Genomic DNA, 14,874 nt, shown 5'->3' on the forward strand with positions numbered 1-14,874 from the left:
CTCATAGTTCTAGTGGTTTCAAGATAGCCCAGAAAGATATAGTCAACAGTTTTCGGACCTAGTTTCTTTCTCTTGTGTTCATGAACAAGCACCTTAGCAAGGCACCCCCATACACGAAGATACTTAAGACTAGTCATCCTGCCTTTCCACAACTCCAAGGGTGTCTTTTCCACGTGTTTCAGAGGGATTCTATTCAAAATATGGCATGCCGTATTTAGAGCCCCTCCCCACATGTATTTAGGCAACCCAAAGTTAATCAGCATACTATTAATCATATCTTTAAATGTTCTGTTCTTTCGCTCAGCAACCCATTCGACTCAGGTGTGTATGGTGGAGTAACTTCATGAACTATACTTGTTTGCACAAAATTCATTAAAAGTGTTACTCGTATACTCAACACCTCTATCAGATCTCAATCGTTTAAGTAACTTACTAGTTTGTTTTCTACTTCAGTTTTATATAAAATGAATTTACTAAGTGCTTCATCCTTATGTCTAAGTAAATAAACATAAAAATATCTACTACTATCATCTATAAAAGTAATGAAGTATCTAAACTGGTCCTTGGTCAACACACCACCAAATTCACAAATATCAGTGTATACTAAATCTAACAGGTCTGAATCCCTAACAATGTTATGAAAAGGCCTCCTTATTTGTTTAGCAGACACACATACTTGACATCTAGAATTCTTTTCTATGGTATATTTTGGAATCAACTATAAGTTCATCATATTATTAAGAGCACCAAAGTTTAAGTGACCTAGTCTAGCATGCCATATATCCGAGGATTCAACACAGTTAACAGAAGGAATAATATTATTATTCAAATTTTCCAAAACGGGTTCAGCATTAATAACAAAATAAACCATTTGACAAGTAACCCTTTCCAAAAAATATACCAGTGTGAATAAGAACTACTTTATTACACTTGAAAGAAATTTCAAAACCACTAGAAACTAAACAGATTCCACTTATTATATTTCTATGCATATCGGGAACATGATGCACTCTAGTCAGAGATAGTATACGCCCTGAAGGGAACTTCAGATCCACGTTTCCTATTCCAAGTACTTGAGCGGCACTAGCATTCCCCATCTTCACAGTCAAGATATGACTCTGTTGATAAGATACAAATAAACTAATGTCAGCATAAATATGCACATTAGCTCCAGTATCTATCAACCATTCATTTGATAGATATGTAGAAAATATTACAGGGTTGTAGGATACATACAGGTCAACGTCGGTTTCAGAAGCCGTAGCCTCACCAACGACCATGTTCACTACGGGCCCACTTGCGGTTCCAAGCACAGCATTCGCTTGCGCTACCACCCCGGTATGTCACAACAATTTCAATTCATCAATTAATGGACTATAATAAACATATAAGTCTTTTGTCGAACCCGTTGGCCCGGGAATTTAAAGAGGCATGAACATATATATAGAGCCTTGGTACACATAGAGGGAGGAAGATTGTACACAACAACCACCACAAGCCATACATTATCGTCCTTGGAAGTTTATCAAGAAAGGGGTCAAATCCATCAGTAGAGAGCCTGAGCCTTACATTTCAGATCTCTTTTTAAAATCTTTAAAATCTACGATCAAATTGTTTTCATTCATCTCCATCCGCAGTGTGACTTAATTCACCTTCAACTGTAACTCTATCATGGTGCCCTCTCATTGCTTGTGCAATCTTCTCCACCATGAATAAATGCTACAATCTCATTGTCATAGGAAAGTAATGCAATATTTTCCGGGGGATCTTCTGCTTTTTTGGATCTTTGTGCACTTTGTACCGGTCCTCATTGAAAATATCACACTTTGCCTTATTGTGATTTTCTTCTAAAATAACATGCAATCATTCTTGCAAGCATCAATATTTTCATATTACATATTCAATCCTTTAGTCATCTTGCGCACATTGTAGTAGTTTTCAGGCAATTTATGATCTTCAGGAAATATAGATTCAATGAGGTGAAGCAAGTCATCAAAGCTATTATTACTGCAATTATGCTTGTTTTTCAAACGAAGTATCTTTAATACAAACTCAAGTGTTGTGAATTTGGCATTGTTTGGATAAATTGGTTCAGAAGCAACATTTATCATCTTGTAAAAATTTCATGCCGCTTCATTCGATTCTTCCTCAAAATCCTCATAATCCACAAAATCATCATCATGCACATCATGCATCTCATAATCTCTGTAGCTGATGTTAACAAAACTCGTTTCCGCCTCATCCCTCGACACATTTTCCTCCCCATGACAATCCCACCTAGTATACCATTGCATGATACTCAATCGATACAAATAAAGTTTCACGCTACTAGGAAGTTTATAGTATTGATTCACACAATCTTTGCGTGGACATCTTATAAGTCCATTGTCTTCGACTTTAAGATGTTCCATAGCAAATTTAATGAAACTATCAACACTAATTTTATATTCTTCCGTTAATTACTTTGCCTCATCAAATCGATTACGACCAATCCAATTATGATCGAATGACATCTATAAATACAAACAAATTAATATTAGAAAATTATACTAATTAACAAATTCAAGTAATTAATTCATTAGACAAAATATTAAAGATAATTATATTAAAATTAATAAATATTACACAACTTACAATAAAAAAATTAACAAAAAAATGACGGGATCGCTAAAAATTATACTTATTTGAAGATTTAAGATGATTACATGAAAGCTTTTATGGATAAAGTAGAGGAGAGAAGAGAGAGAGAAAATGATTGAAGGGGGTGATTTTGCAGCCATTGGAAATGGAAAGGGGATGCAGTAGTGTTTATAAGTTCTGGCATTTAATACGGCTACAACAAGTGGTTAACAAAGCACGAATAAACATGACCATGTACAGTTGTAATTAAATAAGTTAAAAACGACATAACAGCATTGAAAATGAGGGCGACCCAATACAACCGACTGGTGTTGGAAATTAAATACAACCGAAGAAGATTGTAGGTAAATACAACCATATTCTATTGTAATTTGCTTGTTTATTTTAAATTTATTTTAAAATGTTTAGGAAATAGAAGTTTTAAAAATATTTTTTTTAAACTTTTCAAATTAAAGAGACTCGTACGGTTGGATTACTCAAAAAATTCAAATAAATTATAAACTCCAATATCAATAATTAATTTTTAGCTAAATTTTTAAATAGATTTAAAACTAAATACAATGGGCGGCAGTTGTTTTTACAAATACAACCGACTATGCTTGCAAGAGAATTTGAATTGGCTGAAAAAAATGGATCCCTTTCCCTGATTCTCAACCAAAAATTCAAATAACCCGGGAGTTTTGCCGCCTTTTCAAAAACTGAAATATGATGGATTTCGGTCGTATATGTTCGCAAAAATTTAACAATTTGACGGATTTCTTTCGCTCCTTTTCCTTTTGGCTAAATACGACCGTATCAGAGAAGGCGGTGGTATTTGTGTCTAAATATGACAGCCTTAATACAACGGCTTCCTCTGACTACGAACCTCCGGCGTTGTTTATCTTTTTCTGGCGGGAACTTGAAGTTTGACCCGATTGACTTTACAAACGACCGTAAACCGTCATATTTAGCTACCGTTGTATTTAAATGGCCGTTTTTAGCCTTTCTTTCTTGCCATTAATATAAATATAAATATATATATATAAATATATATAATTAGATCAGATTATTAACGGATTAGATCATATCAAATTCATATCCTATACTTATCAATACTTATCGGATCGAATTTTATTTTAGATGATTCATATTCGTATTATTAGTTTTCGGCTAGGATTCGGACAGAATATCGATTCACGAGTCACCCCTACTTGGATGTATTATAAACTGAACTTGCGGTTTCTAGGAAAGAAGTATTTCTCTGACGACTTGAAAATGAGGCATACAAAATAAAATAGTGCTGATAGATAACTAAAATCTAAAGTAAATTATAAATACTTTGCTAAATCTGTACCATGTGGAAGCCTGCAGCAAGTCAGAATGTGAACCAGTTGAATTTTATTAAATCAATTATTTAATTATTTAAACTGAAAAACATGCGCACCTGGGCAGGCATGGAAGGCCAGAAAAATAAAATCCATTCAGTATACAGTTCTCAACCCTAACTTTAATATATTTTTTTAAAGAGAAAACTGGGCTGAGGTTTACCTCTGCTATCTTAAGATTATAATACTTTTCTATAACATTTTTATAATAATTGAATCTCTCACTATGTATTTACAAAAATAACCTCCACTTGTATTGTATTTGTTTTAATTTCAGGGTTGTTACCTGAGGGTGACCCCTCAAGGCTAGCAATTTTTTTTTAATATATTTGTTAAAAGATAATAAGACGATAATCGAGTTTTCCTCTACTATCTTGAAATTTTAGCAATCTTTTTTTTAATATATTGTTAAAAGATAAAAGACGATAATCGAGTTTTGCTCTACTATCTTGAAAGTTTAGAATGATTGATTAATTAACATGGTATCAGAGTTTAGTTTAGAAAAGTAGTCGGCTCCGAGTTCTCTCACCCTTATTTATTTAGTTTAATATTTATGATTGATATGCGTATTTGTATTGATTATATTGATTATATTTCTGATTAGGTTGTAGAAATCACCCTGATTAAAAATATAAAACACATGATTTTCGAACTCACTATTTTTCAAGATAGGTAGGGCTGAAAAAATACCTGTTAATTTTTATTTTACAAAATTAGTCTAAATTTTATATAAACTGGGTCGTGGTTGTTGCCCACAACGTGTGGGGATAACTCCTTGAACAATTGTTTTGCATGAGTTGTCTAAATAACTAGTAGAGTTCGTATATTGTTTTCTAGTTTTGGACACCAGAAGTATTAAAACATTTAGAAATACATGCAGGATGCAGCTACTTGCCATCAACAATATTTCTTATTTATTCTTGCTGTCATTAATAATAATGGACTGTTTCTTTATACCCAACTTGTAATTTTTACTTTAATATAACTAATTATATATACTAGTTAGTAACCCATGCCAAGAAGGGGGTTGAAATTATATACTTGTATATTAATTTAACATGTTAACTTTTACTAATAAGATTATTTAAAAGTAAATTGATGCTTGTATGAACACTAACAAATAGAAATTAATGTGAAAAAAGTATACAGAGTTTAGAAGTCAATTCGTGTTAGTTGAGATTTAATTATTAAAATTTTAGTTATATAATTTTTCTAGTGAGTACCAAGATTTGGTAATTTTGTGTTCTAATAGAACATGATTTCGCTTATTAATATAGATAGTTGATAACTCGTGCGCAGAAGATTAATATATCGAATTAGGTGCGAAAAAACGGATCAAAATTAATATATTAATATAAAATATTAAATTGGTACTTACAAAGTATAATTGTGTAGTTAAAAGGAATCAAATCATCTATGAAATTTTTCATAATAATTTTAATTCTGCATTATTTTACTAGTTATAAATATCTATAATATTAGTTTTGTTTGTGTGAAATGAATTGTATAATTATCTTATGAACAAAATATTGTTATTTTATATAATTTAATATTAATTAATATTATTTGATAATTATTTTTAATTACCTTTTTCAATATAGTTTATTAAATATTACTTAAGTATTGATAAAAAAATATTTTTCAAATTAAAAGTAAATATACGTTTGGATGAATATTAACTAATAAAAGAACAAAATTTAAAGATAATAGAAGTCAATCTGTGTTATGTGAGTACAAAAAAACATGGTTTCGCTTATTAATAAAGATTATAGATTTAATAATCTCATGAACCAAATATTTGTTATTTTAGATAATTTAATTTTATTCAATATTATCTTATAATTATTTTATAATTAGTTTTTTCAATATAGTTTATTTAATATTACTTAATTATTGATATAAAATATTTTCAAATTAAAAGTAAATAGACGCGGATAAACACTAACTAATAAAAAAAAGTTTAGATAAAATAAGAGTCAATTTGTTTAGATAAGTACCAAAATTTGTTACTTTGTTATTTCGGTATTTTCTGTATCAATAAAACATGGTTTTAAATAAAGAGTATAGAAGCAATATATTTGTAGTTTTGCAGGCAATTGTTGACTAATGGTAGAGTGAATTTCAGTACCTTTTATAATGGCTTCTGTTTAGACTCTTGGTTTAAAATTTTGAAAATGTAATGTCAACTTCAACAAAAAATATAGTGTATCATTTCCCATTTATTTCGGTTTCAATTCGTTTTGTGTATATAGATAGTAGTACACACGAAACAGTTCCTGTAATTTAATGGTGTTCCGTGTCGGGTCATATTTAACCCATATGTGTGTTAGTTTCGTTTTCGCCTATAGACACAAAGCACAAGGAACGGGGACACGAATGAATTATCAGGTCTAAGTATTTGTGATTTGATAAAATATACTCTCTCGTCCTTAAAAACGTTTCTTATTTATATTGGACATATTTAATTTCGTATTATTATTAAATATAACAACTTCATTGTATTAAAGTACTCATAAATACGAATCCAACAAAATCACTCATGACTATGTTTGATGTTATAAATTAGACGTAAATTAGTAGTCTATCGTTTAACATGAACAGTACAAAAAGTCAAAACGGGAAGAATATTATGGGACGGATTGAGTAATGAACAATAACAGTAAAAATGAAATGATAATTGGTATGAAAAATTAAAGATGAAATGGAACTCCATTATTGAACTCACAATCTATGTATCTATCGATCTCTATGTGTATCTGATTGACAGTCTTGTTATTCTTCTATCTAACTAACTGATTGTATATATACAAGTGAAGTAAGCTTGACATTAGCAAAAGTTGGTTACGCAGGTGGCCTTCTATTTGTGTTGGTTATGATCGGGTACAATGCTGAGCTATGGTAAATAATATGTAGCTGCATCATGGAGGATTAATCTCAATAGTATTCACGAGGAATTTCATGGTTTTACATCCTGAAACCTATCCACATTAGTTGCTTGGCTCAGAACTCCATTGAATCAGAATCTTGTAATGATTATGTATACTTTTAACTGTATTCAACAGTTACTGTCAAAAAAATGTTGCTTCTTGTCTATGTTTTTTTTGTTAATCTGGTATTCAGGTCAGTTTTCGCCCATATCAACTAATCCGGAGGACTACTAGCACACTCGTAACCATCAAACATGGCAATCAACACTGTTTCACCTCAAATGGACCGCGTAGAATACAAATATTGCCGATGAATAACAACCCTGAGTGACTCAAAGAGAAACAGGAAGATGCAGAACAGAGACTTACTCAAGAGAAAAATCCTTGAAATTTAAGAATTAACGAAATGATCTCGAATTTTAAACATATGTCTGAAATTTGATTAAACAAAAACTTCTAAATTTAATTGTCTTTTGGGGTTGTTATTAACGGGAGACACAAAGCTCCCCAATATTCTGCAATACCTCGGTCAGTATAGGACGTTCATGAGGACAATGATCACAACAAGCTAAGGCCAGTTGCAAAAGCTGAACCATCTCGTCCTCGGCATGTTTATACTTAAGGAGCTCAACATCGAAAACCTCAGATGTCCATTCTTCCCTCACAGCAGATTCAACCCACCTTGGAAGATCAACATCGTTTTCTTTCAAGAAAGCATGAGTAGGCAACATGCCTGTTAAGAGCTCCAGTAGTAGAACCCCGAAACTGTAAACATCTGTTTTCTGAGAGACTTTGCGAGAATTGGTTACCTCTGGTGCCCGATAGCCACGATTGGGAATGGTGTCAGGCCCGTACAATTCAGCAAGTCCAATGTCAGACACACGAGCCTCGTGTGAGGTAGTAAGTAGGATATTCGATGATTTAATGTTTCCATGGGAAACTGCTGGCCCTAGTGAGTGAATGTATGCAATTCCACGGGCAGCACCAAGCGCAATTGCTGCTCATGCAGCCCAGTTTAAGGAAGTCCTGCCTGCAGCTTTGTTTTCTGCAACAAAACAAAATTGAAAAAAAATCCGTAAAAGGAAAATTCAGAATGTAAACAATATCGAAAGGAAAATGCTTGATGTACAGAATTGTGTACATAATGACATGAGGTGAATATTAATTGGAATGGCCCCCCTGTACTCACATCAACAACACCATTTAAAACGCCCCACATCAAGTGCCATGTCATGTCATTCTGTACAATTTTTTTGTACAAAAACACTACTCAAATCGAAAACCAAAACAAAATTGCATGAATGTTCTCACCATGCAGAAGTGCAGATAAACTCCCCATTGGCATGTAATCAGAAACAAGCAGATTCTGGCCTACACCATATGAATATGCTCTCAGAGGCACCAAATTCTCATGATCCATACTTCCAAGCCTCTCAATCTATCCCTATATACTTTCTCTGCTACCTCCACCTCTTTCAATCTCTTAACCACCATCACCTCTTCATTATCTAAAGTCATCTTATACGATATCCCGAATGCACCCTTCCCTAACACCTCAGAAAAAGCTCCCAAAAGATCATTCAAATCAGAGACCACGTCTGGTTCCCGAAAGTACACCAATTCACCTCTCGCCTTCTCATTAACTTCACTTTCTTGACATGACCTAAGAACCCTAGCTTCCTTATTTTTACGACGACATACAAGCCATAGAAGACTAACAAAGATCAAAATAACCTGATAGGGTATAAGAGACTCGGCTAGGATTCAACTCGGATCTAAAGGATATCAGGCTCGATCGATGGACCGAGACCCCCTCTCCCAGAACAATCAAATGGAGAGACCAGGCCCGGGCCCATCCTATGACCCGGATCCGGATCCAACAGGGAGCCCGGACCTAATGCCCACCCGGATCCGGATCTGGACTCAGACCGCCATGCACGGGGTCCCATCAAACACATGCACACCCTACAACCCGCCAAGGAGGGGTACGTGGGCACGTGACTATGAAAACTATCAACAATCGACATTCCAGACAAGCACGGCGCGTGTCAGAGGCTGTTAGGACACTCTGGAGGTGGTCCTCCCCTGGACACGTGTAAGCAATCCGCCCAAGCCAGGCGTCCTCCGCTCTCAAGATCCGACGGCTCAGGTTTAGAGGTAACTACCCCTAAACCCTACCTTGGGGCTATATATACCCCCAAGACTGAAGGGTTTAGGGGTTGGAAAATATTTTTCTCTTACACTCACACACTCTCATACACTCAAAACACACAGCAGCCATCACATATAGACACACATACAGAGCAGCCTCTAAATTACATAAATATATACCCTCATCTTCTCCAAAGCCTGTTCTTATTCTCACACCAGAGGCGCCGTGGGAGCCAAACCCCCCTTCTGGTGTTGTTTTGCAGGTGCCCAACCAGCAACTACACCTCATCCACGCATAGAAGGTCCAGGAACGCCGTCGGACGGAGCCGCCCGCTCACCGGAGTTATCATTTGGCGCTAGAAGGAGGGGCGCTCCATCCTTGGGTCTCGGTGCCCCTGGATTCATCTTCATCAGCAAACTCTTGAGAGAGTCCATTTTCAAACCTGTAAGAACATAAACAACCAAACCCTTTCTTGAATATGAATGTTCATTTTAGCCACGTTTGTGTGAGCTTGTTGCTTTAGGCCACGTTTGTGTGAGCCCGCTCTTGTTTGTTAAGTTTTAGTTGTTTAGGGTTTGATAATCTTGATAATCTTGAAGCCTGGGGTTTAATAGTCTTGGTGATTTTAAAACCCAGAACTGTTTTAGCTTGCATATTTTCTTTTGTGTTCAAGAGCCTGCTGTTCTTGTTTGGTATTGTTAGAAAAACCCAGAAAATTTGCTTGCTGTTATTCTGGAAATTTTTTGTAATCTTCAAAAAAAAGCAACCTCAGATCCACATTTGTAGCCTCAAATCTTGGTCAGTTGTTTGTACATATGGGGTGATGGCAAGAGCAGGAAAAAGTACAGCTGGTAGGCCCTCCGCCAGTACCCATATTCAGGATCAAGACCCCTCTCAAGTTCAAGAACCTGGAGGAGACAGGGAGACCTTCCAGGAGCAACCACTGACACAGCATACCCCGATCAGGGATGCTAGAAATGTCATAGAGCTAAATCAGTACAAGTACACCAATGTTCCAGTTGCAGAGGAACATATGGCTAACTTAACAAGCCATGAACTTGCTGAAGCAATCAGGCTCTACAGAGATGAACAAGCCCGGGCTCAGATGGAATTTGAACAAGATGATGAGCAAGAAGAGTCCGGGGACTCTCAGCAATCCAGGAGATCTGTCTTCGACCGAATTGGGGCCAAGGCAAAAAAGAATCAAAAAGAGCCTAGTAAGAAGGAGACAGAAGCAACCAGAAAGAAAAAGTTAGAAGAAATCAGAGAAAAGATAAGAAAAGAAGAGGAGGAAAAGCTGGAGCAAAAAATTCAGAAAAGAATGCAGATGGAGGAGGAGAGGCTCCTAGCTAAAACAAGAGGAAAAAGAACTCGGAGGGACCCTACCCCCGAACTCATTTCCGATGACGAAGAGGAGGTTCAGAAAGACCTCAAGGAAATGATCTACGAGCTCCAGAGAAAAATGGAGAAAGAATCCGGGGTGGAAGTTGGGGAGACCCTCACGCCCTTCAGCCACTCCCTAGAAGCCATCCCCCAGCAGAAAAATCTCAAACACTACAACTTTGATTCTTTCGATGGCTGGGGGATCCGGAAGAGCACCTCAACTACTTCGAACAGATAGCTCAGATATACTATTACAATGACTTGACGAAATCCAGATTCTTCGCCTCGACCCTCAAAGGGGGGGCTCAAAGATGGTTCAGCAGAATCCCATCAAGAAGCATCCACTCCTGGAAAGAATTCAGAGAAGCCTTCCTTAGAAGATTCAGAGCCAAAAAACACATGAAATGCACATGTGCCACCTGGAGACAATCCGCCAGTATGATAACGAAGCACTCTCAGCCTACATGCGGAGGTTCCAAGAAGCCATCAACAAAGTTTCGAATCTCGATGAAAGGGAGGCTCTAAGCATATTTCGAAGAAACCTGGATCCAGAACACAACGAGAGGTATATTGTGGAGTTGATAAACAAGGAACCCCAAAGCCTAGCCGCTTCTTATTCTATGGCAGCCCGGTTTATAAAAGAAACGGATGTTCTCCAGGAAATGAGAATGACTCGGAATGGAGGGAACAGGAACAAATCTTCTGATGACCGACCGAAAGGGGGTTACCATCAGGAGAAAAAGTTCAAACAAAGCAACCAAACCCAGAAAATAAATGTTGTACAAAACACCCCAATATTCCAAAGATTGGGTCCTAAAATAGAATCCAAAAGTGATCCCGGTCCCCCTAGGCAGCAAAGGGAGCCTAGGCAAGAACCAGAGTGGACACAACTAAATAGGACCCGAGAAGAGATACGGAAGGAGATCAAGGGAAAGCAATTCTACTATCCTCCAAAGCCAATGCAGACTCCCCCAGAGAGCAGGCCTTATAACAGGCAGTGCGACTATCATGAAACCCATGGACACAAGACTGAAAATTGTCTCTCTTTAAAATACTTCATTGAAGATCAAGTCAAGAAGGGGAACCTGAATCAATACATCTCAAGGGAGAAAAATCAGAGAGAGGAAAGGCAAAGAAAAGGTAAGAATGTGGTAAATGTGGTCCTGGGAGGCTCACACTCTCCCCCTAGGAGCCCGGGCTCAGGAGATGAGGTATTCTCAATTCAATCCTACCCGGAGATGATGATCTCATTCAGTAGCAAGGATTATGAAGAGGTCAACCCAAATCACAACGAAGCCTTGGTGATAACACTTGATATCTTTGACAACGAAGTGAGAAGGATGCTGATTGATAATGGATCTTCAGTAAACATACTCTTCAAGCATATTGTGGACCGGATGAAGCTAGGGAGCGTGCGCTCAAATGAATGCCGAGAGGACCTCTGTATGGGTTCGAAAACAAATTGGTCCCGATCCAAGGAACTTTGTACTTGCTAGTGATATTTGGATCGGCCCCAAACCAAGTTACCCATGTGATTAAGTTCTACGTGATCAATACTCCCTCATCTTACAACGGCATAATCGGGCGCTCAGCCTTGACCAGGATCCAAGCAATTGAAAGGAATATGTCCTAAGTCCAATCATGTATTAGGATTTAGGAATAACTTTTATGTAATCTGTTTTGATTTCATTAATATTAATAAAGACTTGTTTTGTTTTTATTACGGGCTTTATCTATTTAAGTGTTTAAAAAAATATACCATAGTTTAGAGTAAAGCTTTTTATGGATTATGATGAGATCATAATAGTGAGATCTAAAAAGATGATAACTCTAAACTTAAATAGTTCCTGGTCATAGGATTACTAACTGGTAATTAATAATCCGCAAAGATCGGTACATACTATGCTTGCTTCATTATAAAGGATGTCTGTTCTCATAGACATTTGTGTGATGACACTATAGCTAGTATGTAGGTGCTTATTATGGAATAAGTTCACTGAACATGACTCGCCTAGCTGAACAACTGATGGAGTTCACTCACGTGTCAGCAGTTGTTCGCTAAGTGATAGTTGTACAAGTATCCTTAGACTTGAGGTCATCATAGTCATCTTGTGTACACTGAACTATGCTTTGGTTTAGTTCTTAGTCTCCAGGGACAATTATTAGGGCTCTTCTGGGTATAGGAATTTGTACACGAAGATAGTGTATGATCAATAAAGGATCTACCCCTTCCAGTGAAGGAAGCGAATGTTCAAGGCTGATCCACTTATGCTAGTTCAGGAATCTCTGGCCAGAGTAAATGAAATTAGAAAGGAGTTTCTAATTTGCATAGAACTACGCATAATAGATGGTAAGCAAGTGATTGAATTAGATAGGCTTGACACGAGATCCATGCCTTGTATTTAATCGGGACATTGTAGGGTAGAAGGAGTTTATTGTACAGTAACTATTCACTGACAGGTTCTTGGTATTCTAAGCAGTGAATTCATATTATCCGGATAGTCGCGATATGTTGAAAAGCATCACTCACGATGTAGAATAAATGTGATTAATTAATTAATCATATTTAATAAATTAGAGAATTTATATAAATAATGATAAAATAGTTTTATTATTATTTATTTCTACTACCGGCTTAATATTGAACCTACAGGGTCACACCATAAAAAGAGAATGATTTTTTGGTGGAGGAATTAATTAATAATGGCTAATAAATTATTTATGAAATAAAATTAATTGGCAAATTTAATAAATTGATTAAATGAGATTTAATTGATTATAAATTAATTAAGAAAAGTTCTTAATATTATTAATTGAGGATTTAATTTTTGGAAATTAAATCAAGAGAGATAATTATTTCTAAAGTATTTAGAAAAAGGATTAATAATTAAAAGGTGTTTTAATTATTAATGAGAATAATAAATGGGATATAATAATATTATTTATGGGAAAATTTCAGCTGAAAATTTTGCCTATAAATACACTATTATAGACCATATTTTATTCTTACCCCAGAAACCCAAAAGTTTCAGAAAACCAAATTCTCTCCACCTCCTCCTCCTCCTAAAAGTCGTTTTCTTGGTGGATACCGGTGGAGTGCTTCACACTTGAGGAGCAACTGCTAAGGATCTCTGATCGTTATCTCCGAATTAATTTTAAAAGGTTAGATTCGATCCCTCAAATTTTTATTCACGATTTATATGCTTTTATTTGGATTTTGTATGTGTAAAAGTGTTTTTCCACGCCCCGCTGCGATTAAAAATCCAACAATGGTATCAGAGCATAGGTTGTATGCATATACATCTGTGGTAAAAATTTCAGAATTTTATGTGCTTGTATGAATTAATTATGATTTTTAGAAGTTATATCATGGATTAATTTTGTCTGATGAGAAATCGTTTCTCAGAATATTTTGAGTGTTGATCTGGGTTCTACAAGTGTTGTAGATCGTCTGGGTATTTTTTCCATAATTTTAGGATGTATAGATTTTTTATTATGAATTTTTGAAGTTCTTAAATTTAAATTCGTAATTAATTAATCATATATATATATGAATTGTATGTATATATGTTTGTATATACATCTGCTCTGCTGGTTTTTCTGTTGATGGCACGGAGGAGACAGTCTGACAGCACGCAAACCGAGGAAGAATAAGGCGGCGGCGAATCGCTGTAAAGGTCAGGACTGCGCGTCGACCACGCGCGCGTGGGGCTCACGCGCTGGCGTGCCACGCGCGGCGCGTGGAGACACGCGCTGGTGACGTCGTGCTGACGTCATGTTGACGTCATCATGCTGACGTCATGCTGACGTCAGCACAGGGGTTCAGGCGCGTGGGGCGCGTGAAGCGCGTGGTTGAATGTCAGACACGCGCCGGACAGCGCGTGTGCGCATGTCGGCGCGTGGGGAAGCTTGTTTCGGCGCGTGAGGTCGCGTGGTAGCTCCGTTTTGGGTGATTTTGGTGCCGTTGGATTCGTATTTTCGAGACGCTTCTAATGGTATTATTTGATACGTTATGAAATTGTTTCGAACTGTTTATAGCTAACAGAAGTGTTTTTTAAGCTATTTTAACTGTTTTTAATTGCTTTTAAATGCTTCTTGTGATACATAGAGATGTATATTGCTTAGAACAATGTGCTAGATGATATAACATGCCTACCTTGATGTTGATTCATGTTGATATATGTGATATATGCTTAGTTTATCATGCGATGATAGATTTAGGTGAACTTAAATGAACATAAGGCGTTTGTTAGACAACCTAGTATAGTGAAATTGTTTCATAACCTTAATAATAATATTATGAATACAATCATGAGATTGTTGTGAAACACGTAATTGAATATGAATTTTGATATGAGAGAAAGGATGATTCTGTCAACAACAGATTTCTATCTGTAAGAAAGGGTTA

The 14,874-nt window shown here is 36.1% G+C and overlaps 1 protein-coding gene across 1 annotated transcript; it reads right to left on the reverse strand.

Moving 5' to 3' along the window:
• Window positions 1-7,416: 7,416 nt before the first annotated feature.
• On the reverse strand, window positions 7,417-8,958 carry LOC141699862 (putative inactive receptor kinase RLK902). The gene is given in 4 exon segments (XM_074503668.1): window positions 7,417-7,976; window positions 8,243-8,371; window positions 8,374-8,665; window positions 8,773-8,958. Coding segments are annotated over 4 exon segments (1,167 nt in total).
• Window positions 8,959-14,874: the final 5,916 nt, after the last annotated feature.

This window comes from Apium graveolens, unplaced genomic scaffold (genome assembly GCF_009905375.1).
Source record: "Apium graveolens cultivar Ventura unplaced genomic scaffold, ASM990537v1 ctg143, whole genome shotgun sequence".
Taxonomy (NCBI): Eukaryota; Viridiplantae; Streptophyta; class Magnoliopsida; order Apiales; family Apiaceae; genus Apium; species Apium graveolens.